Source organism: Nematolebias whitei, chromosome 5 (assembly GCF_014905685.2).
Source record: "Nematolebias whitei isolate Nwh7 chromosome 5, NemWhi1, whole genome shotgun sequence".
Taxonomy (NCBI): domain Eukaryota; kingdom Metazoa; phylum Chordata; class Actinopteri; order Cyprinodontiformes; family Rivulidae; genus Nematolebias; species Nematolebias whitei.
Window position 1 is genome coordinate 733,929 of NC_056502.1, and position 21,908 is coordinate 755,836.

Below are 21,908 nucleotides of genomic sequence, written 5' to 3' on the forward strand. Positions count from 1 at the left end.
CCTTGTATCTGTGACTTTCCTTCCCTCCATTTATTACGGTGACATTATTTATATGAACGCTCCTACAAGAGCCCTGCAGATGTTGGATGCTGCAGATGTTGGATGCTGCAGATGTTGGATGCTGTCTATCATGGTGCACTAAGATTCATAACTGGCTGTGATTATCGTACCCACCACTGCACCCAGTATTCACTGGTTAACTGGTCACCATTAACTTCACACAGACTCTCTCACTGGTACATTTTCATCTTTAAATCACTTCCTGGTCTGCTGCCTTCATACATCTCCTCCTACATGTTTCTGTGTGAGTGCAACTACAGTGTGCGCTCTCAGGACATTATTACCTGCAGTGTTCCCTCAGTGAGGACTGAATTAGACAAAAGGGCCTTCTCCTACTCCGCTCCTGTTTCCTGGAATATCTTACAAAAAGATTAGAAGCTCTCGACCTTTGACCTCTCTAAGTGGCTTTAAGAATCTGTTGGACTCCTGGCAGGGACCGATGCAGACATGTTCCTGTTTATAGTTTCTACATTCGCCTTAGAATCTTGCTTTTTTTTTTTTTGTTGTTACCTTTTCCTTTTAGCCATCCTATTTGTAAAAAAAAAAAAAAAAAAAACCCTGCAGTATGACTTTTTACAACTGTTTATTGTTGTTGCTGTTGTCCATTGTTGTCATCTTTCTTTGTTGAAATCAGGTCTCTCTTGTAAATGAGTCTTCGAGGCTCAATGGGATTTACCGTCTAAATAAAGGTTGAATGAAAAAAATTCTGAGTCGTCGCTATGGAAAAGGGGCTATAGATCAGGACCACTGGTCAGCTTCTTCAGGTCCACCAGTAATAGTCCTGAAGTCCCTGAGTCCATTAGTCTGCGTCCTGTGGTGTTGGAAGAACGTCTTTAGTCTAGAAGGTTTTTGGACCCAGATGTTCAGAACTGAATATTTTTGGATTCAGATGTTCAGAACTTCTCTGCTTCCTGCAGATTGTGGGGAACTTGGTCTACTATCGCTACATGAACCCGGCCATCGTGGCTCCGGACGTGTTTGACGTGGTGGATCGCTCGGCAGGCTCTACCCTGCAGCCGGAGCAGCGCCACCTCCTGGGCTCCATCTCTCGCCTCCTGCAGCACGCCGCCGCTAACAAGAGCCTGCACGGAGATGGGTACCAGGTCCAGGCCCTGAACCAGTACATCGGTCAGATGCACAGCAAGTTCAGGTATCTGCAGCTGGTCTGTTCAAACCTGTGACAATGTCTGACGTCACGTTGGGTTCTGCTAATTGTTCTGGATGTTCTGCTGGTCAGGAGGTTCTTGCAGTCTGTCTGTGATGTCCCAGAACCGGAGGACAAGTTCTGCATGGACAAGTTCTCAGAGCTGCTGATTGTCAACAGACCCGTCATCTACATCTCTGTCAGCGATCTGCTCAACGTGCACCAGGTGAGACAGAACCATCCAGAACTTCAGCTGGACCTTTACCAGAACACCATCTCACCTGACATCTCACCCGCAGGGTCCCATTTAGGACCTGTATGACAGAATGACAACCTTCTGCTACATCACTGGTCCTGAAAGGTTCTGCATCTCTGATCCACTCAGAACCAACAAGAACTGAGTTTGGAAAATCCAAAAAAGTTCAATCTGGTCGTCTGGACAAGAGGACCAGATTGAACTTTTTTGGATTTTTCTACCTGGATTATTGAGCATGCATCAGGATGAGTTTGGAAAAGTTTTCACTTTGGAGAACGTTTTTACAAACATCAGCTGTTGTTGGTCTCAAACTGTGAACAAGACAAACGGATGTCTTTGAACGAAATGTAATGAAGCAGGCTGCCTTCTGTTGGTTCTGATGGGCCTTCAGTTCAGTCCAGTGGTTCTGAAGGGAATCCTGGCTGTCCCAACCTTGTTGTATTTTTACTTTTATTGAACCATGAAGCCTTTTGGACTTCAGTTGTTTTTACATTTGTTCACTAAATTCATTTGGACCTGGATTAGTTCTGATGGAACCCCAAAACCAGAACAGAAGGTCCAGCTGTTCTGACGAGACACATTTAGACTGAACATCTGTGTATTTGTGTGTTTGCAGTTGTTGTTCGAGCACCAGGATGTTGTGTGTCCAGACCCATCAGACCTACTGAGACTGATTCTGGAGGACCTCGGACCGGTATCGACACTGCAGGAGCTAATAGGTACTTGTTGATTGTTTGGTATTGTTTAGAAGACTTGTAGACGGGCTGCTGTGGCTGATTCACTTCCGGCAGGCTGATGGACGGCAGCTCCCCCCGGCTTCTCTGCAGTCTTTCATCATCAAACTGACCCGTTTTTCAAACCGGACTAAAGTTGGTCCCCCTTCCAACCGAATTCCGTGTTCAGTGACTCAGAGAGCTGGACGGGACCGTCCAAAAAATATATTTTAGTCTAGGACCGGCCGCTCCCACCCCACTGGTCACTCTGAGCGCACCCTGCCGGCCAGGTGACCCCTCGAGCTGGGGAGTCGTCGCACGAAGGTCCAGTGTTTTTCTCTCTCTCCTGGACCCCAACAAACTTATCATCTGGACCTTTGCGGTTCTTCCTGGTTCCAACAAGAATCGCCGGGTGGTATTTCGCTGGTTTTCTGCTGGACTGGCTCTTGTGGTGTCTTCATTGGTGTGGGGGAAGTGTAAATGAAATGTCCCCCGAACTGGACCAGAACCGAACCGAGTTGGCTGAGGGGGACTTCGTCTTCAACGGAGCCGGTCTCAGCTTCAGTGAGCAGCCCGTTACTTTTAACGAAGGACGGTCCACCTCCGTGGAGTCGCTGTGTTCGCCTGGAGGAGACGCTCCAATGCTTTGAAGCGCCGCTGGAACCGGACCGGAGCAGAACCGGGCTAGGGACAACTTCAGCCTCTTCGCCTCTAGTGCTGTGTAGCGCCGGAGCCGGACTGGAGCAGAACCGGACCGGACCAGTGACGACTTCAGCCTCAGCCTCTCCGGTCAGTCTCGTAGTTTTCACCGGGGGTGCCTCTCATGCTGTCGGGTGCGGAGGTGACATGCAGAGAAGCGGAGGAGCAGCGTGGAGGAGCAGGGCTGCATGGTGCTCGAGAGAAGTTCGGAGTTTACATTGGAGTTGCTGCAGGCCTCCATCCAAACTCACCTGGATATTAATTATTTTATTCCGATCATGCTGTTGTCTCCTGTTGACCTGAAACGAGCTAGGATCATGCCTTTCACTTCAGGAGGATTTTCTGGCAGCTCGCTCTGCTATTTGCTGCAAATGATCTGTTTCTGTTTCTGCCTGTTGATTCTGGACCCAGCTTCTGTTTCCCATGGGAGCATCTATCCGTCTTCGTAGAGGGACCGGAGCCCCCCTCAGCCCAACTCAAACTGCAGTTGGGCCACCTCGTCGGGTTTGTTTGTCCATTTGAACTGTGATGTTTTATGGTCTGAAACTTTTCTGCATCGTTCATATTATTGTCACTATTTTCAGATCTCAGATTATCTGGAGTCACTGAATCTTGTTAATACACCTGAATCTGCCCATCACTGCAACTTTCACTGTTTTTAGGTTCTGAATGATCACATCTTCATTAATGTTTCTCATGGTTCGATTATGGGGGCTAATTGTCACACTGTTAACTCCTGTAATTACACGTCAGCCACAAAAAACTCAAGAAAATGTCTGATAATAATGTTGTTACTGCTCTCAGGGATTCAGCCCAACCCTGGACCCCCCACTATTTATGACACCAAATGACTTTAAGAACGTGTCTGGGCTTCATTTTCTGCATGTAAACGCTCGTAGCCTTCTGAGAAAACTTGATGCCTTGAAAATTCTGGTCAGTTCTTCTGGGGCAGATGTAATCTTCATCTCTGAAACCTGGCTCAACAAATCTGTACTCAATAATGACCTGACAATCAATGGATTTAACATTTACCGCTGTGATTGTCAAAAAAAAAATGGGGGGGGGGGGTCGCTGTTTACATCAGAGATTCTCTGGTTTCTAGTCTTGTGTCTTCTAAAACAATTCCAAACCAAATTGATGCCTTAGCTGTAAACATCATTTTGAATGGAGGCCAGATCTTATCTGTAGTCTGCTGTTACCGTCCACCTTCAGCAACACCTGAGGCTCTGCCCTTCCTGATGGAATTCCTTGGTAATTTAAAATTCAAAGAGATTTTTTTTGGCAGGAGATTAGGGCTGGGTATCTTTCTAAAAACATCGGTATCGGTACCAGTGTCAGTACCTTCACTTCATTGTCAGTTCCTATACAGTTCTTTCTTCTGTACCAATTTTGTAATTAATATTAATTCTAACAAGAATAAAATTATGTTACACATTACAGTACAAATTGTGAATTTTATTTTTTAACTTTGGTATTTTTCTATTCCAAGCAGTTTTCTTACATAAAAATAAACAAATAATTTCCAGTTCAAAGATCAGTTTCAAACCAGTGACACGTCAGTGTCTAATGCTCACTGCTACACACTGAGGACCTTTTCACGAAACAGTTTTTCTTCAGAAACATCAACATGTCTGTTTTCTCTGGACACAAACCAGCTGCTCCTGGCTGATGGTGTCTCCAGCAGTAGATGTTCACTCTGAGGCTGTAGATGATGCTTGTTGCACACATAGATACCTGGTTGTCAGTTTGATATATTTTCCCTCACATTCCACCAGCAGGTCACTGGATTCAATGAGGTTAGGGTTGATGCAGACTTCTGCACCTCTGTCCCTCTTCTTGAATCTTCTCTGTGGTTCTCTGGGGTTCAGGGCTCTGATCATCTCCCTAATTGACATGAGAACAAAACATCAACAATCAATCAACCTTTATTTAGACGGTAAATCCCATTGAGCCTCGAGGACTAATTTACAAGAGAGACCTGATTTCAGCAAAGAAAGATGACAACAATGGACAACAGCAACAACAATAAGCAGTTATAAAAACTTTTTTGTTTTTTTTTAACAAATAGGATGGCTAAAAGGAAAAAGGTAACAAAACAAAAAACAGCTAGATTCCAAGACAAATGTAGAAAACTAAAAACAGGAACATGTCTGCATTGGACCCTGCCAGGAGTCCAACAGATTCTTAAAGCCACTTAGAGAGGTCAAAGGTCAAGAGCTTCAAATCTTTTTGTAAGATATTCCAGGAAACAGGAGCGGAGTAACCAACAATAACATGGTTGTGTTATTATTGCTCAAAAAACATTATCTAGGCTGAGAGATACTGGTTTAACTGGTCAACAAAATCTTTTACTGCTTAACTTACCTCCAACATGCAGCTCCACTGTAGAAAATACAGCAAACTTTTAACAACAAAGTCTGTGATTGTCCTGTGGCCTCCACCTCGCTTTTATGTCTGTCCTCACATCTGGGTCAGAACCTCCTGTGAGGAGAACATTAACATAGACAGTGAACTTCAGGTGAACTGTTTAAGCAGCTGACTGGATAAATGAGCAGCTTTACAAGCTAAGATTTATCTGTTACTGTCAATCTTTAGTTAGCTTCTGAGTTTAGCTAGGTACGTAGATAAAATAAATGTACACACTAATATCTTAAAGTGACCCTACTAGGGGCATGAAGCCCCTGACAGCATAGCTCCTAGGATCACTGGGACACTCAAACCCCTCCACCATAGTAAGGTGGCAGCCCAGGGAGGGGTCAACATCTACATGAATATTGAAATCACCCATTATTATGACTTTATCAGTATTTAGTAATAAGTCTGTTAATAATTCTGAGAATTCAGACAAAAACTGAGAGTAAGCGCCTGGTGGACGATATATAACAACTAGTAAAAGTGTCTTTTCTGATTTCCATTTTGGATGAGAAAGACTGAGGGACAGTGATTCAAAAGAATCATAACTAATAACTGGTTTGGCATTAATCAATAAAAGACTACTTTAACCAATCATTCATTCAACCTTTATTTATACAGGTAAATCCCATTGAGCCTCGAGGACTCATTTACAAGAGAGACCTGATTTAACAAAGAATCATGACAACAATGGACAACAGCGACAACAATAGACAGTTATAAAAAGGCATACAGATTATTATTGGGTTTTTTTTTTTACAAATAAGATGGCAAAAAAAACAACAAAAACAGCTAGATTATAAGGTGAATGTAGAAAACTAAAAACAGGAACATGTCTGCATTGGTCCCTGCCAGGAGTGCAACAGCTTCTTAAAGCCACTTAGAGAGGTCAAAGGTCGAGAGCTTCAGATGTTTTTACAAGATATTCCAGGAAACAGGAGCGGAGTAGGAGAAGGCCCTTTTGTCTAGTTCAGTCCTCACTGAGGGAACACTGCAGGTAATGATGTCCTGAGAGCGCACGCTGTAGCTGCACTCACACAGAGACATGTAGGAGGAGATGTATGAAGGCAGCAGACCAAGAAGTGATTTAAAGATGAAAATGTACCAGTGGGAGAGTCTGTGTGAAGTTAATGGTGACCAGTTAACCAGTGGATACTGGGTGCAGTGGTGCGTACGGTAGTTACAGCCAGTTATGAATCTTAGTGCACCGTGATAGACAGCATCCAACATCTGCAGCATCCAACATCTGCAGCATCCAACATCTGCAGGGTTCTTGTAGGAGCGTTCATGTAAATAATGTCACCGTGATCAATGGAGGGAAGGAAAGTCACAGATACAAGGTGTTTCCTAACATTCAGAGTTAGACAGGATCTGTTTCTGAAAAAGAAACCCAGTTTAACTTTCAGTTTCTTTACCAAGTTTTCCACATGGAGCTTAAAAGAGAGATGTGAGTCGACCAAGATACACAAATATTTATAGGAATCAACAAAATCAATAGGGACACCATTTGAGAATAAAATCGGAGGAAGAACTGCTGGGACCGACTTCCTGTTTGAAAAATGCATCCTTTTGGTTTTGTCAACATTTTGGACAAGTTTGAGGTGGAACAAATCTCACAGCATGTTGTTGAACACAGATTTCAAAAGGTGGAAAGCCTTTTCAACTGTTTTAGCTCGACAATAAACAACTGTGTCATCAGCATAGAAATGTAAGGATGCATCAGGGATGCTGTGACCTACATTGCTTATGTAGATTGTAAAGAGGGTGTGTCCTAAGACTGAGCCTTGTGGTACACCATTGTTGACTGTTAAATAACTGGAGGAAGTACCATTATTTTGAACACATTGCCTCCGGTCTGAGAGATAGTTAGAGAACCAACCAATAGTGTGTTCTGAGAAACCGATTTCTGAGAGTTTATGACACAAGATGTTCTGATCCACAGAGTCAGAATCTTTAGACAGGTCTAAGAAAAGTGCAGCACAATAATCCTTAGCATCCAGTGCTTCAACAACGTCATTAAGAGCCTTCAGTGAAGCAGTGGTTGTGTTGTGTTGTTTCCTGAAACCAGATTGATGTGGAGGTAAGATGTTTGAGTCCAGGTAATTTTTGATTTGAGAGTTTATCAGTTTTTCTAGAACCTTGGCTAAAATGCAGAGTTTAGAGATTGGTCCATAGTTGTTCAGTGAGGTGGGGTCTCCTCCCTTCAGCAAAGAAAAAGGAGAAAAAGGATGGATGGATGTTGAACGTGATAGTTTAAGCATAGCCTTTAATAATTTAATAGACTCATTTGGTTTTACCCAAAACGTCCGCACATCTACTCATTCTTATCATCACACTCTTGATTTAGTTCTGACCTATGGTGTAGAGATTAAGGACTTGGTAATAGTTCCTCAAAATCCTTTTCTGTCCGACCATTTTTTAATAACCTTTGAGTTTACATTAAATGACTACACAGTCACTGAGAGTAAATTTCATCTCAGCAGGTGCTTATCAGAAAATGCTGTAACCAAATTGAAACAATCTCTTCCATCAATGTTTCCTCTGTCTTGCAGAGTAATGCATCAAAGAACAGAGACTTAGATCATCTAGTTGATCATCTTACAACTTCAATGCAAACTTCACTTGATATAATTGCTCCACTGAAAAAGAAAGTAATCAATCAGAGGAAACTGGCTCCTTGCTTCAATTCTGAGTTACATACTTTAAAGCAGCATCTAGGAACCAGGAGAGAAAATGGCGCTCTACTAATGTTGAAGAATTTTATTTAACTTGGAAAGATAGTCTACTAACATATAAAAAAGCTCTCCGTAAAGCTAGAACTTTATATTACTCATCTTTAATAGAGGAGAATAAAAATAACCCTAGGTTTCTGTTTAGTACTATTGCAAGACTAATTAAAAGTCCCATTTCTGTTGAACCATGTATCCCTACAACTATAAGTAGTGATGACTTCATGAGATTCTTTATAAATAAAATTATTTCAATTAGAGAGAAAATTCAAACCATCCTTCCTTCTACTATCTCTAGTCCCCTGTCAAATGAGGTAACTTTAAAAATTTCACTAGAGCCTGATTTATGTTTGGACAGTTTTTGACATCGGGGGCAATTCCCTTGGATTGGCAGACTGGAGTGGTGGTTCCCCTCTTCAAAAAGGGGAACCGGAGGGTGTGCTCCAATTATAGGGACATCACTCTCCTTAGCCTCCCTGGTAAGGTCTATTCATGGGTACAGGAGAAGCGAGTCTGATTGTTGGTCGACCTCAGATCCAGGAGGAGCAATGTGGGTTCCATCCTGGCTGTGGGACACTGGATCAGCTCTTTACCCTCACTAGGATCCTTGAGGGTTCATGGGAGTTTGCCCATCCAGCCTACATGTGTTTTGTGGATGTTCTCTCTGTGCTGTGTGGGTTTTCTCCCACAGACCAAAAACATGCATGTTAGCCCTTATGGCATGACCTTTTTATTTGGAGAAAAAAATATTTCACTCCATTTTTAGGAGCTTGTGGGTCCCTGATTGATCATAAAATACCCCCCCTACCCCCACCTCGAGAATATTGGTTTGTTGCCTATAGATGCTATAAGGGTACTAAAGCGCCAAGATTTTGTCTTTTATTATAATGGAATAAAAAAATAGCTTGAATACATCAGATGACATTTCATTTCAGTAACTGTTTCATCTAGTGTTTTTGTTTGTTCACACACACACGCACACACCAGCCTGTTTGCTGACTGAACCCTGACCTCCATCTCTCCTCAGACTTGGTTCTGGTCCACTCTTCCTCACTGTCAGAAGGAATGAGCCCAATTGTTCCATCAAGGTTCTTGTTGCACCTATAAAATGTTCTGTGGGTAGTTGTGGATAATACATTTAAAATATATATCTGGAGATATCTCTGCATTTGTGCTTATCTCCATCCATGTGCACGTTACTGGTTAACCTAAAGTGGTCAAACTGCACAATGTTGCTCTGTTGCTACGAATGAAAAACGACCATTTCTGCATATAAATAAAGTCAAAAAGTGTATTTACTAAATCAGATATGCTTCTGCACATATTCATGCACATCACAGATATTTTTTATTCCAAGTCATTTAAATTTAAACGTGCGAAAAGTGAACTTTATCTCACCTTCTGCTAGCAATATGCCCTTGGTGCCAAAGAGGATGGTTCCACCCCCCAGACAAAAGGTCGCATGGTCTCCAAACTCAAATTTTATTGGTCACAGACTTTGTCCTCAGACTTTTTTTAAATTACTTTTTTTACTTGAAAATTTTTCAGGGTATGGTGTGGGGGCCAAAATATTTGTTTGTTGCCTAAGGGCAACACCATGCCATAGGCCGAGTGGTAACTCTAAATCGTCCCTAAGTGAGAGAGAGAGTGATGGCTGTTTGTCTCGTTTGTCTCTGTGTCCCTGTCATGGACTGGAGACCTGTCCAGGTGTCCCTGTGGTGGACTGGAGACCTGTCCAGGTGTTCCTGTGATGGACTGGAGACCTGTCCAGGTGTCCCTGTTATGGACTGGAGACCTGTCCAGGTGTCCCTGTTATGGACTGGAGACCTGTCCAGGTGTCCCTGTGATGGACTGGAGACCTTTCCAGGTGTCCTTGTGATGGACTGGAGACCTGTCCAGGTGTCCTTGTGATGGACTGGAGACCTGTCCAGGTGTCCCTGTGATGGACTGGAGACCTGTCCAGGTATCCCTGTGATCAATCAATCAATTTTATTTATAAAGCACCCTTCATACTAAAAGCAGCTCAAAGTGCTGTACAGAATTATAAACAATAAACCCACAAAATAAATGCAAACAACACACACAAAATAAAATAAAATTGTATGGAAAATGTATAGACTGAACAGAAATGAACCAGTTCAGGAAATACAGTTAAAAAGATGGGTCTTGAGCCTGCTCTTAAAAACAACATTTTCTGCGGTCCTCAGGTTCTCCAGCAGACTATTCCACAGACGGGGGCCATAGTACTGGAAAGAAGCCTCACCGTAAGTGTGAGTTCTGACTATTGGAACTGTTAGTAGTCCAGTGCCAGAGGACCTTAGTGTCTGCGGGGGTTCATAGGGTAATAGCAGCTCTGCAAGATAAGATGGTGCGAGACCATTGAGACATTTAAAAACCATTAAAAGAATCTTAAAATCAACCCTGAGACGCACAGGGAGCCAATGCAATGATTTTAAAACAGGTGTAATATGAGCCTGCCTTCTGGTCTTGGTTAACACACGAGCAGCAGAGTTTTGTAACAGCTGAAGGCTGGATACATTTTTCTTAGGGAGACCAGAAAGCAGTGCATTACAGTAGTCTAAACGGCTAGATATAAAAGCGTGCATCAAAGTCTCAGTATTAGTAAAAGAGAGAAGAGGGCGGACTCTGGCTATATTTTTTAGATGGTAAAATCCTGTTTTGACTATATGTTTGATATGTGGAATAAAAGTAAGCTCAGAGTCAAAAAGAACCCCCAGGCTTATTACTTTTTTGGAAGGTTTTAAAGACAGAGATTGTAATTTCTGAATTGTATTTTCTTTTTGAACCTCCGGTCCAATGATTAAAACTTCTGTTTTGTCCTGGTTTAGCTGGAGAAAGTTCTGTGCCATCCAGGACTTTATGTCTGAAATGCAATTAAAAAGTGCAGTGATTGGCCAGGGGTCATCATGAGATAATGAGATGTATAGCTGTGTGTCATCAGCATAACTGTGGAAACTTATCCCATGGCTCCTGATGACTCCACCAAGCGGCAACATGTACAAATTAAAAAGTAGGGGGCCTAAAATAGAGCCTTGGGGGACGCCATAGTTGGCTTCATGGATCTGCGAGGTGCATGTATCCATACTTACCATAAAGGTTCTATCTGTGAGATAGGAGGTGAACCACAGAAGAACAGTACCAGAAAGACCGACCAGGTGTTTTAATCTATTTAGAAGAATTTGATGATCTACTGTGTCAAAGGCTGCAGTCAGATCCAATAGAACAAGAACTGAGAGCTTGTGTGAATCCAGATTACACCTTAAATCATTCACAATTTTTAATAGGGCTGTCTCTGTACTGTGGTTCGTCCTAAAACCAGATTGATACTTTTCTAAAATACCAACATCATTTAAAAAGTTATTTAATTGAATAAAAACAAGCTTTTCTAAGATTTTACTTAAGAATGGTAAGTTGGATACAGGTCTGTAATTATTAAAAACACTATGATCTAGATTACTTTTCTTCAGAAGGGGTTTCACCACAGCCATTTTAAAGGCAATGGGGAAGACACCGATCTGAAGAGAGCAGTTTACAATGTTTAAAATTTCATTCTCAAAGAATCTATAAAATGAATGAAAAAGTGATGAGGGAATTGGGTCTAAGAGGCAGGTGGTTAGTTTGACTTGTGAGAAAACTCTGCCGAGCATCTCTGCATCAACCACATCAAACTTGTCCAGTGTTTGCTCCGGTGAAAACAAGCATTCAATAGATTTAAAACCAGTATTTTGCTCAGATAAAATGTTAGCTCTAATTGACTCAATCTTACCTCTGAAGTGATTTGCAAACTGCTCACAAAGAGAGTTAGTTGGAGTATTTGAAGAAGCAGTAAATTCAGGGTTAATCAGATTATCAATGGTGGAAAACAAAACTTTGGGATTATTTTTGTGATTGTTAATTATTTTGGCAAAATATGCATTTCTTGAATTTCTGACAGCAGAATTGTAGATATTAAGCTGTTCGCGCATTATTTGGTAGTCGATTGTCAATTTGTTTTTCCTCCATTTCCTCTCTGCTTTCCTACAATTTCTTTTGAGTTTCCTTATGTCTTCAGTTTTCCACGGGCATACTCGTTTAATAAAAACTTTTTTTTGAAAATAGTGGAGCTACATGATCCAGGTTTGTTTTCAGTTTGTTAAAAAATTGACTGACCATTGAATCACAGGAAGCAGTTAAAATAAGAGGGGAATTTTGGGTAAAATCTATAATAAAATTATCAATCACCTCAGGGGTAAGATGGCGCCTCCTCACAGTTCGGACTGTGGCTTTCCACTGAATCAAATCAGTGACATTAAAAAACACACAATAGTGGTCAGACACAGCCAGGTCAACAACAGAGGACACACCAGAGGCCAAGCCATAGGTAATAACAAGGTCAAGGGTGTGTCCCCTGTTGTGAGTCGGCTGCTTGACGTGCTGAATAAAATCCATACAGTTCAGAGTTTCTAAAAACTGTTTAGACAAAGAATCTGATGGATTATCAACATGTAGATTAAAATCACCAGTCACAATAATCTTATTATACTTAGCATGAATAAAACATAAAAACTCTGAAAACTCAGTCATAAAATCAGAAACATGTCCGGGTGGTCTGTAAACAGTAACACAAAGTATTGGCAAGCTGCTAAAAACAAAGGCATGATGCTCAAAAGACAGGTACTGGTCAAATGAAATCTCTTTAACAGCCAGTAAATTATTAGATATTGAGGCAGTGCCACCACCTTTTCTGCCACTTCGAGCATTAAAAGAAAATTTAAAACCAGGTGGAGAAGCCTCAGTAAGAACAACTGGTGCATCTGCACCTAACCAAATTTCTGTTAAAAACAATCCAATTTAAAATCTGAAATCAAATCATTTATAATAAAAGATTTGTTTGAAAGAGAGCGGACATTTAAAACAGCCATATTGAGGGTGACAGGTGAACTGTTAACAGTAGCTGTGGGTAATAAATAATGTTTTGCTAAAGATCTAATGTTATTAAAGTTCACTGAACGAGTATGGTTATGTATGGTTCGCTCACTGTATGTAGTCCGAACTGAAATTAATTGGTTGCTGGGAACAGATGGGCCTGGTCCAATGTTATGTGTACAACAGTTACAAGAGGAACTATAAGAGCCAGGGCCATGTAGACGTCAATCAGTAGCAGACTGGTCAGAGATAGTGACATGGTTACCAGGTATGGATGGTGATGTTGTGTGCTGTACCTTGTAGTCCAGATTGGCAGTTAGAATACGGGAACCTGAGTTGTTCAGATGGAGGCCATCAGTTCCAAAAAGATGTCTCCTTCCCCAGAAAACATCAAAATTTTCAACAAAGTTTACATTTTGGAGGATGCAAACAGAAGACAGCCAAGTGTTCAGGCTGAGAAGTCTGCTGAAGCGGCCTATTCCTCTGCCACAAGTGGGAAGTGGACCAGAGATAAAAACTTGCAGTTGAAACTGTAGAACGGTGCCAAGTAGATGAATAAAATCCTGTTTCAAATATTCAGACTGTTGTTTGGGGATGTCATTGGTGCCTACATGGATGATGAGTCTTTTAGCCTGTGGATGTGATTTAATGATTTCTGGGATTTTATTAGATATTTCAATGACAGTGGCGCCTGGGAAAGATAGTGTAAGAGCTCCCCTCATCCTCACGTTCTTTATAATAGAATCTCCCACAAGCAGTGTGGTGGGAAGTTGGTCCATCAGATGAGCCTCTAGTAGTGCTGAGCAGAGTAGCTGTGAGGGATGAGGTGGCTGCAGTGAAAGAGCCCTGAGTGCCCCCCGCACATCACTTACCCCCTCCCTGACATGCTCTGGGGCCGGTGTGTAGTTCAACTCCGCCCGAGTCATCCTGACCTGGGACCTATTACGAGAGAGGGCCGCCGTTGTTTGTAGCAGCTGGGGTGGGGATGACACAGGTAGTGGAGCAGAATGACGGTGATCTGAAGCTAGAGAAGGAAAATTGTGGGAATCCAGGATGCTAAAACGGTTTTATAGGGGGAGTGGACAAATAGCACTACGATGTTTTGCAGCAAATACCTTGTGTCGGCGAGTCCCAACTGTGACCCAATGCTCCGATTGTACAGAAGTGAAGCTGGGGGGAATTTTGGGTCTTGCCCCATACTGAAGCCAGTGTGTGTGGCTGGATTCCCCCGCTGGACCCAAGTTGTTGGTGGCTGATGGTGGACTAATGGTTGGAGGACCTACATTGACTATACTGTGAACCACAGGTGCAGGGGTAGAACTCATTGCGAGTTGTCTGTCATCTTCGACAGGAACAGTGTCAGCTAGTTGTGCAGCAGTCACAGGTGCCTGAGTCTGGCCAATTATTATGGTATCCATATAATTCTCTGTGTCCTGTATCTTGCATAATGTAGATATTCTACGTTCCAGATCAGCAACTTTCTCAAAAAGTGAGATACAGCCCTGACATCTTGTTGGAGAACTTTCAGGAGCCATACCCCAAATGAGCTGGGTCACCACACCAGAGTTTTAACAGTCATAAGTCACAAACAAAAGCTTCTCTCCGGTCCTGACTTCTGGGTGTTGCTGGTTTCTTTACAGAGCATAAAGGTATTTATGTAATACAAAAATACTTTTGTAGCCTTTGCTATTGTATTGTGATTATAGCCCGCTACTAATATAAGCTGAGGGCAAGTCAGACTGCAGTGAATCCACAGGACATGTTACAAAAATTAGCTAGCCTGAAAGCAGGCCTCAGCACATGTGGTAGGCCAAAGTCTTTTATACAAAATCTCAGTTAGTTCATAAAAAGGTATAAAAAACTAGCTTAAAACTCACAAGACATAAAAACCCTTTTAGGTAAAAGGTTAAAAATCCATTGAAATCCATCCAAAATCCATAGAAAATGTGATTAAAACAGCTTTTCCTGATGAGCAAACAAATTACTCCAGCCAGCAGATACACCTGTACAAGGTAGCTTGTGCCTGGTGAGGCCTGGTGGAGCATAGGCCTGATGAAACCAAGGCCTGATGGAACCTGAGCCAGGCAGGGCCTGGGCCTGGTGATGACCAGGCCCGGTGTAGCCTGATCCTAATGGAGGCTAGGCCTAGTGAAGCCTGGGTGTGGTAGCTGTCAGTGAATCCAAGGCTCTGCTGCTGCTGGGCTGCTCTGCTGCTGCTGGGCTGCTCTGCTGCTGCTGGGCTGCTCTGCTGCTGCTGGGCTGATAGACTGGAGACCTGTCTAGGGTGTCCCTGTGATGGACTGGAGACCTGTCCAGGGTGTCCCCCGCCTCTCGCACAGTGACAGATGGATATGGGCACCAGTGACCCACCGTGACCCATTCATTCATTCAACTTTTATTTATACAGGTTAATCCCATTGAGCTTTGGAGACTCATTTACAAGAGGGACCTGATTTTAACAAAGAATGATTACAACAGTAGACAGTCAAAGGAAGCATACAAATTGAGAATAACAAGTGAAAATAAAGTGGCATTAAAATACGTAACAGAAAAACAGCTAGATTATAAGGCGGTGTAGAAAACTAAAAACAGGAACATGTCTGCATTGGTTTTTCCCAAGAACTTAGCAGATGTTTGAAGTCACTTAGAGAGATCAAAAGGTGCAAAAAGGAAGAAGCGAGTAAAAGATAATGGTTGGATGGACAACATGGTTTGTTTCAACGGTGCAACATGCAAGCCCTTCGGAGTCAGTAGTAGAGCAAACAAGGTTGTGTACTTGTTCCAACACTTTGGCATCTTCTTTGTTCTCTTTCAGTATGCCTTTAAGGACTGCAGCGAGAGTGTGGACATCCACACCAGAGCTAATGGCGAGCTCTACAGTTTGCCCACCTTCATGCTAAGAAAATTCTTATTGTTTGCAGACAATGTCTTGACACGACTGTCTGTAGAAGCTTGCAGCAGCTCTTCAGTAGCCATCCTCATGCCTGAAAGGAGTTTGGACCGACCATCATTCTAAAAAAGATGAACAATGTGGTGCAGGACACAGAGACACTCTCCAAACATCACTATAACTGGGACCATCCTTGAAGTTCTGGAGATCTTCACATACTTCAGTTCCACAGTCTCCAGCAGAGGTGATCAACAAAACTTCTAAGGCAGCAGCAGTTATGGCCAGACTGAGCCAAAGTGTGTGGAACAATTCCAGCCTATCTAAAAAGACCAAGCTGTGCATCTACCAAACCTGTGTCCTCAGCTCTTTTCTTTACAGCAGTGTTGGTGGACCACCTACACAAGATGGAAAGAACTCAACAGCTTCCCTCTGAAGTATCTCGGTGCATTCCTGAATATCCGGTGGCAGAATCAGGTGCCCAACACAGAGGCCTTGTAATGGGCCAACATGGACAGCATGTTCGCCATTCTCAGAGGAGAGCACTTTCGATGGCTGAGCAACGTCAGAAGAATGGACGCAGGTCATGTTCCCAACAGCTTTGGTTAGGGTTTGTAATGACATTTTAACAGCAAATGATTCTGGTCATTTTGTGGCTCTTGTACTCCTCGATCTTACTGCTCCTTTCGATACTGTTGACCACAGTATCCTCATCTCTCGGCTTGAACACTGGGTTGGGATTACAGGTTCTGCATTAGACTGGTTCCGCTCATACCTCTCTGACAGGAGTTTTTGTGTGAAGGTGGATAAAAATCTATCCACTTCAATGCCTCTTTCCTGCGGTGTCCCACAGGGCTCAATTCTCGGACACCTTCTATTTTCGCTCTATCTGCTTCCGCTGGGGTCGATCCTAAGAAAACATGGTATTCCATTCCATTGCTACGCCGATGACTGTCAGATCTACCTGCCACTGAAACCAGCCAGTGCTTGTTCCGTCCACCCTCTCCTCAAATGTCTGGACGACATTAAGACATGGATGGCTTCAAATTTTCTAAGTTTTAACGACCAGAAGACTGAAGTCATTGTCTTTAGCCCTAGCTCAGCTGCCGCCTCTTATCCTGTGAACCTGGACTCCCTTCAGCCTTATCTGAAGCACTCTGTTAAAAACCTCGGAGTGGTTTTTGACTCGGATTTTAAGTTCAACAAACAGATCAGTTCGGTTCTGCAGAGAAGCTTCTTCCAACTGCGGCAGGTAGCTAAGCTCAAGCCAGTGCTGTCTAGACCTGACCTTGAGACACTAGTCCATGCATTCATCACAACCCGCCTGGACTATTGTAATTCACTGTATGCTGGGGTCAGCCAGGCCTCTATCTCACGGCTATAGCTCGTCCAGAATGCTGCAGCTCGGCTTTTAACCGGTACACCGAGGTATGAGCACATCACACCAGTTCTGTCCTCCCTACACTGGCTTCCTGTGAGAACTAGGATTGATTTCAAAATTCTCCTCCTGACCTATAAGTGCCTAAATGGCCTCGCACCCATCTACCTCTCTGAGCTACTGGAACCATATGTTCCCTCTCGGGCTCTGAGATCATCCGATCAGCTGCTTTTGGTTGTTCCAAAAACACGACTGAAGCTCCGAGGAGATCGGGCGTTTTCAGTCATGGGTCCCAAACTGTGGAACAACCTACCCCCCAACATTAGGCATGCCACCTCCCTTCCTGTGTTAAAATCCCTGCTAAAAACATATCTGTTCTCTCTGGCGTTTCATACTGTGTGAGTTGATTTAGTATATCTTGTTCCATGTCTTCATTTTAATGCTGTTGTTTTAATTTTTTTAAGGTATATTCTTACTGCTTTTTATTTTTTAGTGTTACCATTAGTGTTAAGCACTTTGATAACAGTCTGTTTTAAATTGTGCTCTATAAATAAATATGACTTGACTTGACCTGACTTGAACTTCTAGACAACTGCTTTTGGGGCTTTAAAGATTTCTGCAGAAGAGACATGAAGCTGTGCAGCATCAACAGCAATTCTTAGAAATGCAGACGAGCACGCAGCCTGGCGCTCGAACATCAGACAGGTCATCCAGGAGGCAGAGACGGTGAGAGATGAGGACGGGACAGGAAGGCCTTCACCTGAGTCAGGTGTCACTCTAGAACTGGTCTGTTCAGTCACCAAGGAACATGCAGATAGACATGGGTACTCCGCATTCGTCTCCTGGAGACGGATGGTTGCTGAATAGTACAGGTATTAGTTCAGGTGTCAGTACAAGTACTTAGGTGTTAGCAGCAGGTGTTAATCCAGCATTTCTTTTGGTATGAACACATTTTGGGTTTTGCTTTCCTCAGGAGAGTCTTCGGCTGATCCAGGATCTGAGTTCTGTAATTTGGAGATTTCACTGACTCTGTCCAACAAGTTTGACATTTTCAACGAGTCAAATGATAAAGCAGATGCCAGAGGACTGCTGCTCAGGTAACGTGGTATCACCTGTTTAGGTAGATTAGCCTGTTAGCTTCTTAGCCCCAGCTGATTAGGCTTTGTTCTGGTTTTTCAGCACCAAACAGCTGATCACTGATGTCATTAGGACTCAGCCAGGTGACTCTCTAAGTGACATCTTGAGAAAAAAGACTTCTCCTGGCCAGGTAAAAAACACACCTGACAGGCTGATGTTTTTGATAAGTTGCTGTGATGTGTAAAGTGTGAGGTCTTCAAACAGGAAGTGCATCATGATTGGCTGATGAAGCGTCGTGCCCAACAGGATGCTCAAACCCCTGAGAAGATGAAGAAGAATCAGTCGCTGGTCGCCAACAGCAACCTGAGTCTGTTGGAGAAGAAGAGGAAGATTCTGCGGAGTCTTCGTTGTCTGGAGGGACTGGGAGTTCTGAGACCGCCTCAAGCAGAGAACCAGATCCTACAGATGATTGCAAAGGTAACGCAGCAGGTTCAGGAGTTGCTCTTCAGATCCACCTTAACCAGAACCCTGTGACAGACTAAAGAAGACTGGTACAGGTGTTGGAGAAAATCTCTCATTAACGTTTACTACTTCTTCCATCTTTTCCCTCTTCAGGGGTCTCCACAGTGAGTCCTCCTCCATCTCACTCTGTCCTCTGTGTCCTCTGTCTTCACTCCATCTACCTCCATGTCCTCTCTAACTGCATCCATATATCTCCTCTTTGTCTTTTTCCTGTCAGCTGCATTTCTAACATCCTTCTACCAATATACACACTGTCCCTCCTCTGGACATGTCCAAACCACTGTCCCTCTTCTGGACATGTCCAAACCACTGTCCCTCTTCTGGACATGTCCAAACAACTGTCCCTCTTCTGGACATGTCTAAACAACTGTCCCTCTTCTGGACATGTCCAAACCACTGTCTCTCCTCTGGACATGTCCAAACCACTGTCCCTCTTCTGGACATGTCCAAACCACTGTCTCTCCTCTGGACATGTCCAAACCATCTCAATGTGTCCTCTTTAACTTTATCTCCCAGTTGTTCAACCTGTGCTGTACCTCTGATGATCTCGTTCCTGATCTTCCCTTGTCATTCCTTTTTTATTTCTTCCTCTGTGCTCCGGTGAAGTCAGACGTGTCTCCCGGTGCTCCCCCCCCCCCCCACACACACACACACACACTTCCCTGCTTGCTCTCTTTTGTCTAAAGAGCCTCTTTTTTCCTGCATACCTTCCTAATTCGAAAGATCAGCTGGTCTCAACAAAATTGATCAACTTTTCCCGACAGGAGTCAGGGTAAGGAGGATCCTCTTACCTCGACAGAAACAAATTGGATTCATGATGACAACAGTTTTTTTTTGTTGTTTGGTTGGTGAATTCTGGATTGTCTACAAATGTGTGTGGATGTGTCGAAGCTTGGCAGCACTCATACTGAATTATGTGGAGCTGCATCAGAGCTGGAGCAGCTGTTATCAGGACTGCGAACTCTCTAGGGGCACACATGAAGGTGGGAATAATTTTAGAGAAGCTGTGAGCTTGACTTTAAGGAATCAATTTGGCTATTTTGGAGTTCCATCAGAGGAATATATACCAGCAAGACTTTAAAAGGCAGAAACAACAATTCACGAGTTCTGCCTGACCCAAACTGTGGCCTTGATGCCGGACTTATCTCAACTCCTCCTGGAATGTTTTGAAAACAACAAAGATGCTTTGACCGTTTCCTCACCCCTCCCTTCTCCAAGGCCGTGGACATGTAACAGAACCTCAACTGAGCTAAAGATGAATGTCACCTCTTATCTGGACAATGGCTGAGAGGGGGCTTTGGACTATGCTATGACTTTCCCTTAAAAATTCAATTTCTTCACCGGCCTATATGTAAATGTATAACATCTGTTTGTGTTGCTTTGCTGTGATAGGTTTTTTTGATGCCTCAAATCGTGCCCTATCTGTCTTTTTTTTATACCGTCTCTCCTCATGTTTTCTTCCCTTTTCTCATCTAAACAAAATATTATTCTGAATAAGAATAAGAGGGCCGCGCTAATTATTTATAGTCGCTGCTTCACGCACTCCGCCCATCTTTCGGACGACTGTATGTACATATTCGCGTTGTATCTCGGTCCAATGATAATAAAGTTTATTCTGATTCTGATTCCTAAGGAGAACCTCAACATCTTCATTTCTGCCACTTCCAGTTCTTTCTCCTGTCTTTTTGTCCATGTCTCTGTCTCCTGACCATACAACATAGCTGCTCTCACCACTGTCTTGTAAACTTTTCCTTTGACCTTTGCTGAGACCCTTTTGTCACAAATCACTCCTGAAACTTTTCTCCATCACTCCATCCTGCCTGGACTCTCTTCTTCACCTCTTAACCACACTCCCCATTTTCTTGGCCAGTGGAACCCAAGTCCTTGAAGTCCTGCACCTTTGTGACCTCTGCTCCTTGTAGCCTCACTGTTCCACCTCCTCCCTTTCATTCACACACATGGACTCTGTCTTACTACGGCTGACTTTCATTCCTCTTCTTTCAAGTGCATACCTCCACCTCCCCAAGTTCCCTTCCACCTGTTCCCTGTTCTCACCACAGATCACAATGTCATCTGCAAACATCATCGTCCATAGGGATTCTTGTCTGACCTCATCTGTTAGTCGATCCATCACCAGAGCAAACAAGAAGGGGCTCAGAGTCGATCCTTGATGCACTCCCACCTCCACTTTGAAGCTATCAGTCACTCCTACAGCACATCTCACCACTGTCCTCATACATGTTCTGCTGTCCTCATACATGTCTTGCTGTCCTCATATATGTCCTGTACCAGTCTAACATTTCTGCCACTCCAGATTTCCTCAGGCAATACCACACCTCCTCCCTGAGCACCCTGTCGTATACTTTTTCTAAATCCACAAAGACACAATGGATTTCTTTCTGAACTTCTCTGTACTTCTCCATCAGCATCCTCAAAGCAAAGATGGCATCTGTGGTGCTCTTTCTTGGCTTGAAACCATCCTGTTGGTCTCAGATAATCACCTCTCGTCTAAGTCTTGCTTCCACAACTCTCTCCCAGATCTTTGTGTGACTCATCAACTTAATTCCCCTGTAGTTGCTAGAACTCTGTACATCACCCTTGTTCTTAAAAATGGCCACCAGCACACTTCTTCTCCATTCCTCAGGCATTTTCTCACCCTCAAATATGCCATTGAATAGTTACCATACCATACCATTTTATTTATAGAGCACTTAAAACGGCAACAAGGCCAACCAAAGTGCTGGACAGACAGAACAACAGGTAACACACAAAGCAAAATACAAAATGAGGTCAATCAGAATATAGACATAAAAACGATGCAGATAATGACGACAAACCAGTGTGGAGCATACAGGATCAAACACAGATCATCTGGTGTTGAAAGCTACTGAATAGTAGTGAGTTTTTAAATGGGACTTGAAAACCGAGAGGGAGGGGGCCTGTCTGACAAGCAGAGGTAACTCGTTCCAAAGTCTTGCTCCTGCTACAGAGAAGGCCCTGTCACCTCTGCGCTTAATACGAGTTCCTGGAACTGTGAGGAGCAACTGGTCCGCTGACCTCAGGGAACGTGGGGGGGCATACAGTTGTAGCAGAAGAGGGAGGTGG

The 21,908-nt window shown here is 43.3% G+C and overlaps 1 protein-coding gene across 1 annotated transcript in view; it reads left to right on the forward strand.

Moving 5' to 3' along the window:
* The window catches only part of LOC119409767 (ras GTPase-activating-like protein IQGAP3), a 143,551-nt gene that overhangs the window by 105,989 nt on the left and 15,654 nt on the right, over positions 1 to 21,908 (forward strand). Inside the window, 6 exon segments of the mRNA XM_037676665.1 lie at positions 978 to 1,210; positions 1,298 to 1,430; positions 2,077 to 2,179; positions 18,178 to 18,301; positions 18,384 to 18,471; positions 18,546 to 18,758. Of these exon segments, the coding sequence (XP_037532593.1) occupies positions 978 to 1,210; positions 1,298 to 1,430; positions 2,077 to 2,179; positions 18,178 to 18,301; positions 18,384 to 18,471; positions 18,546 to 18,758 (894 nt within the window).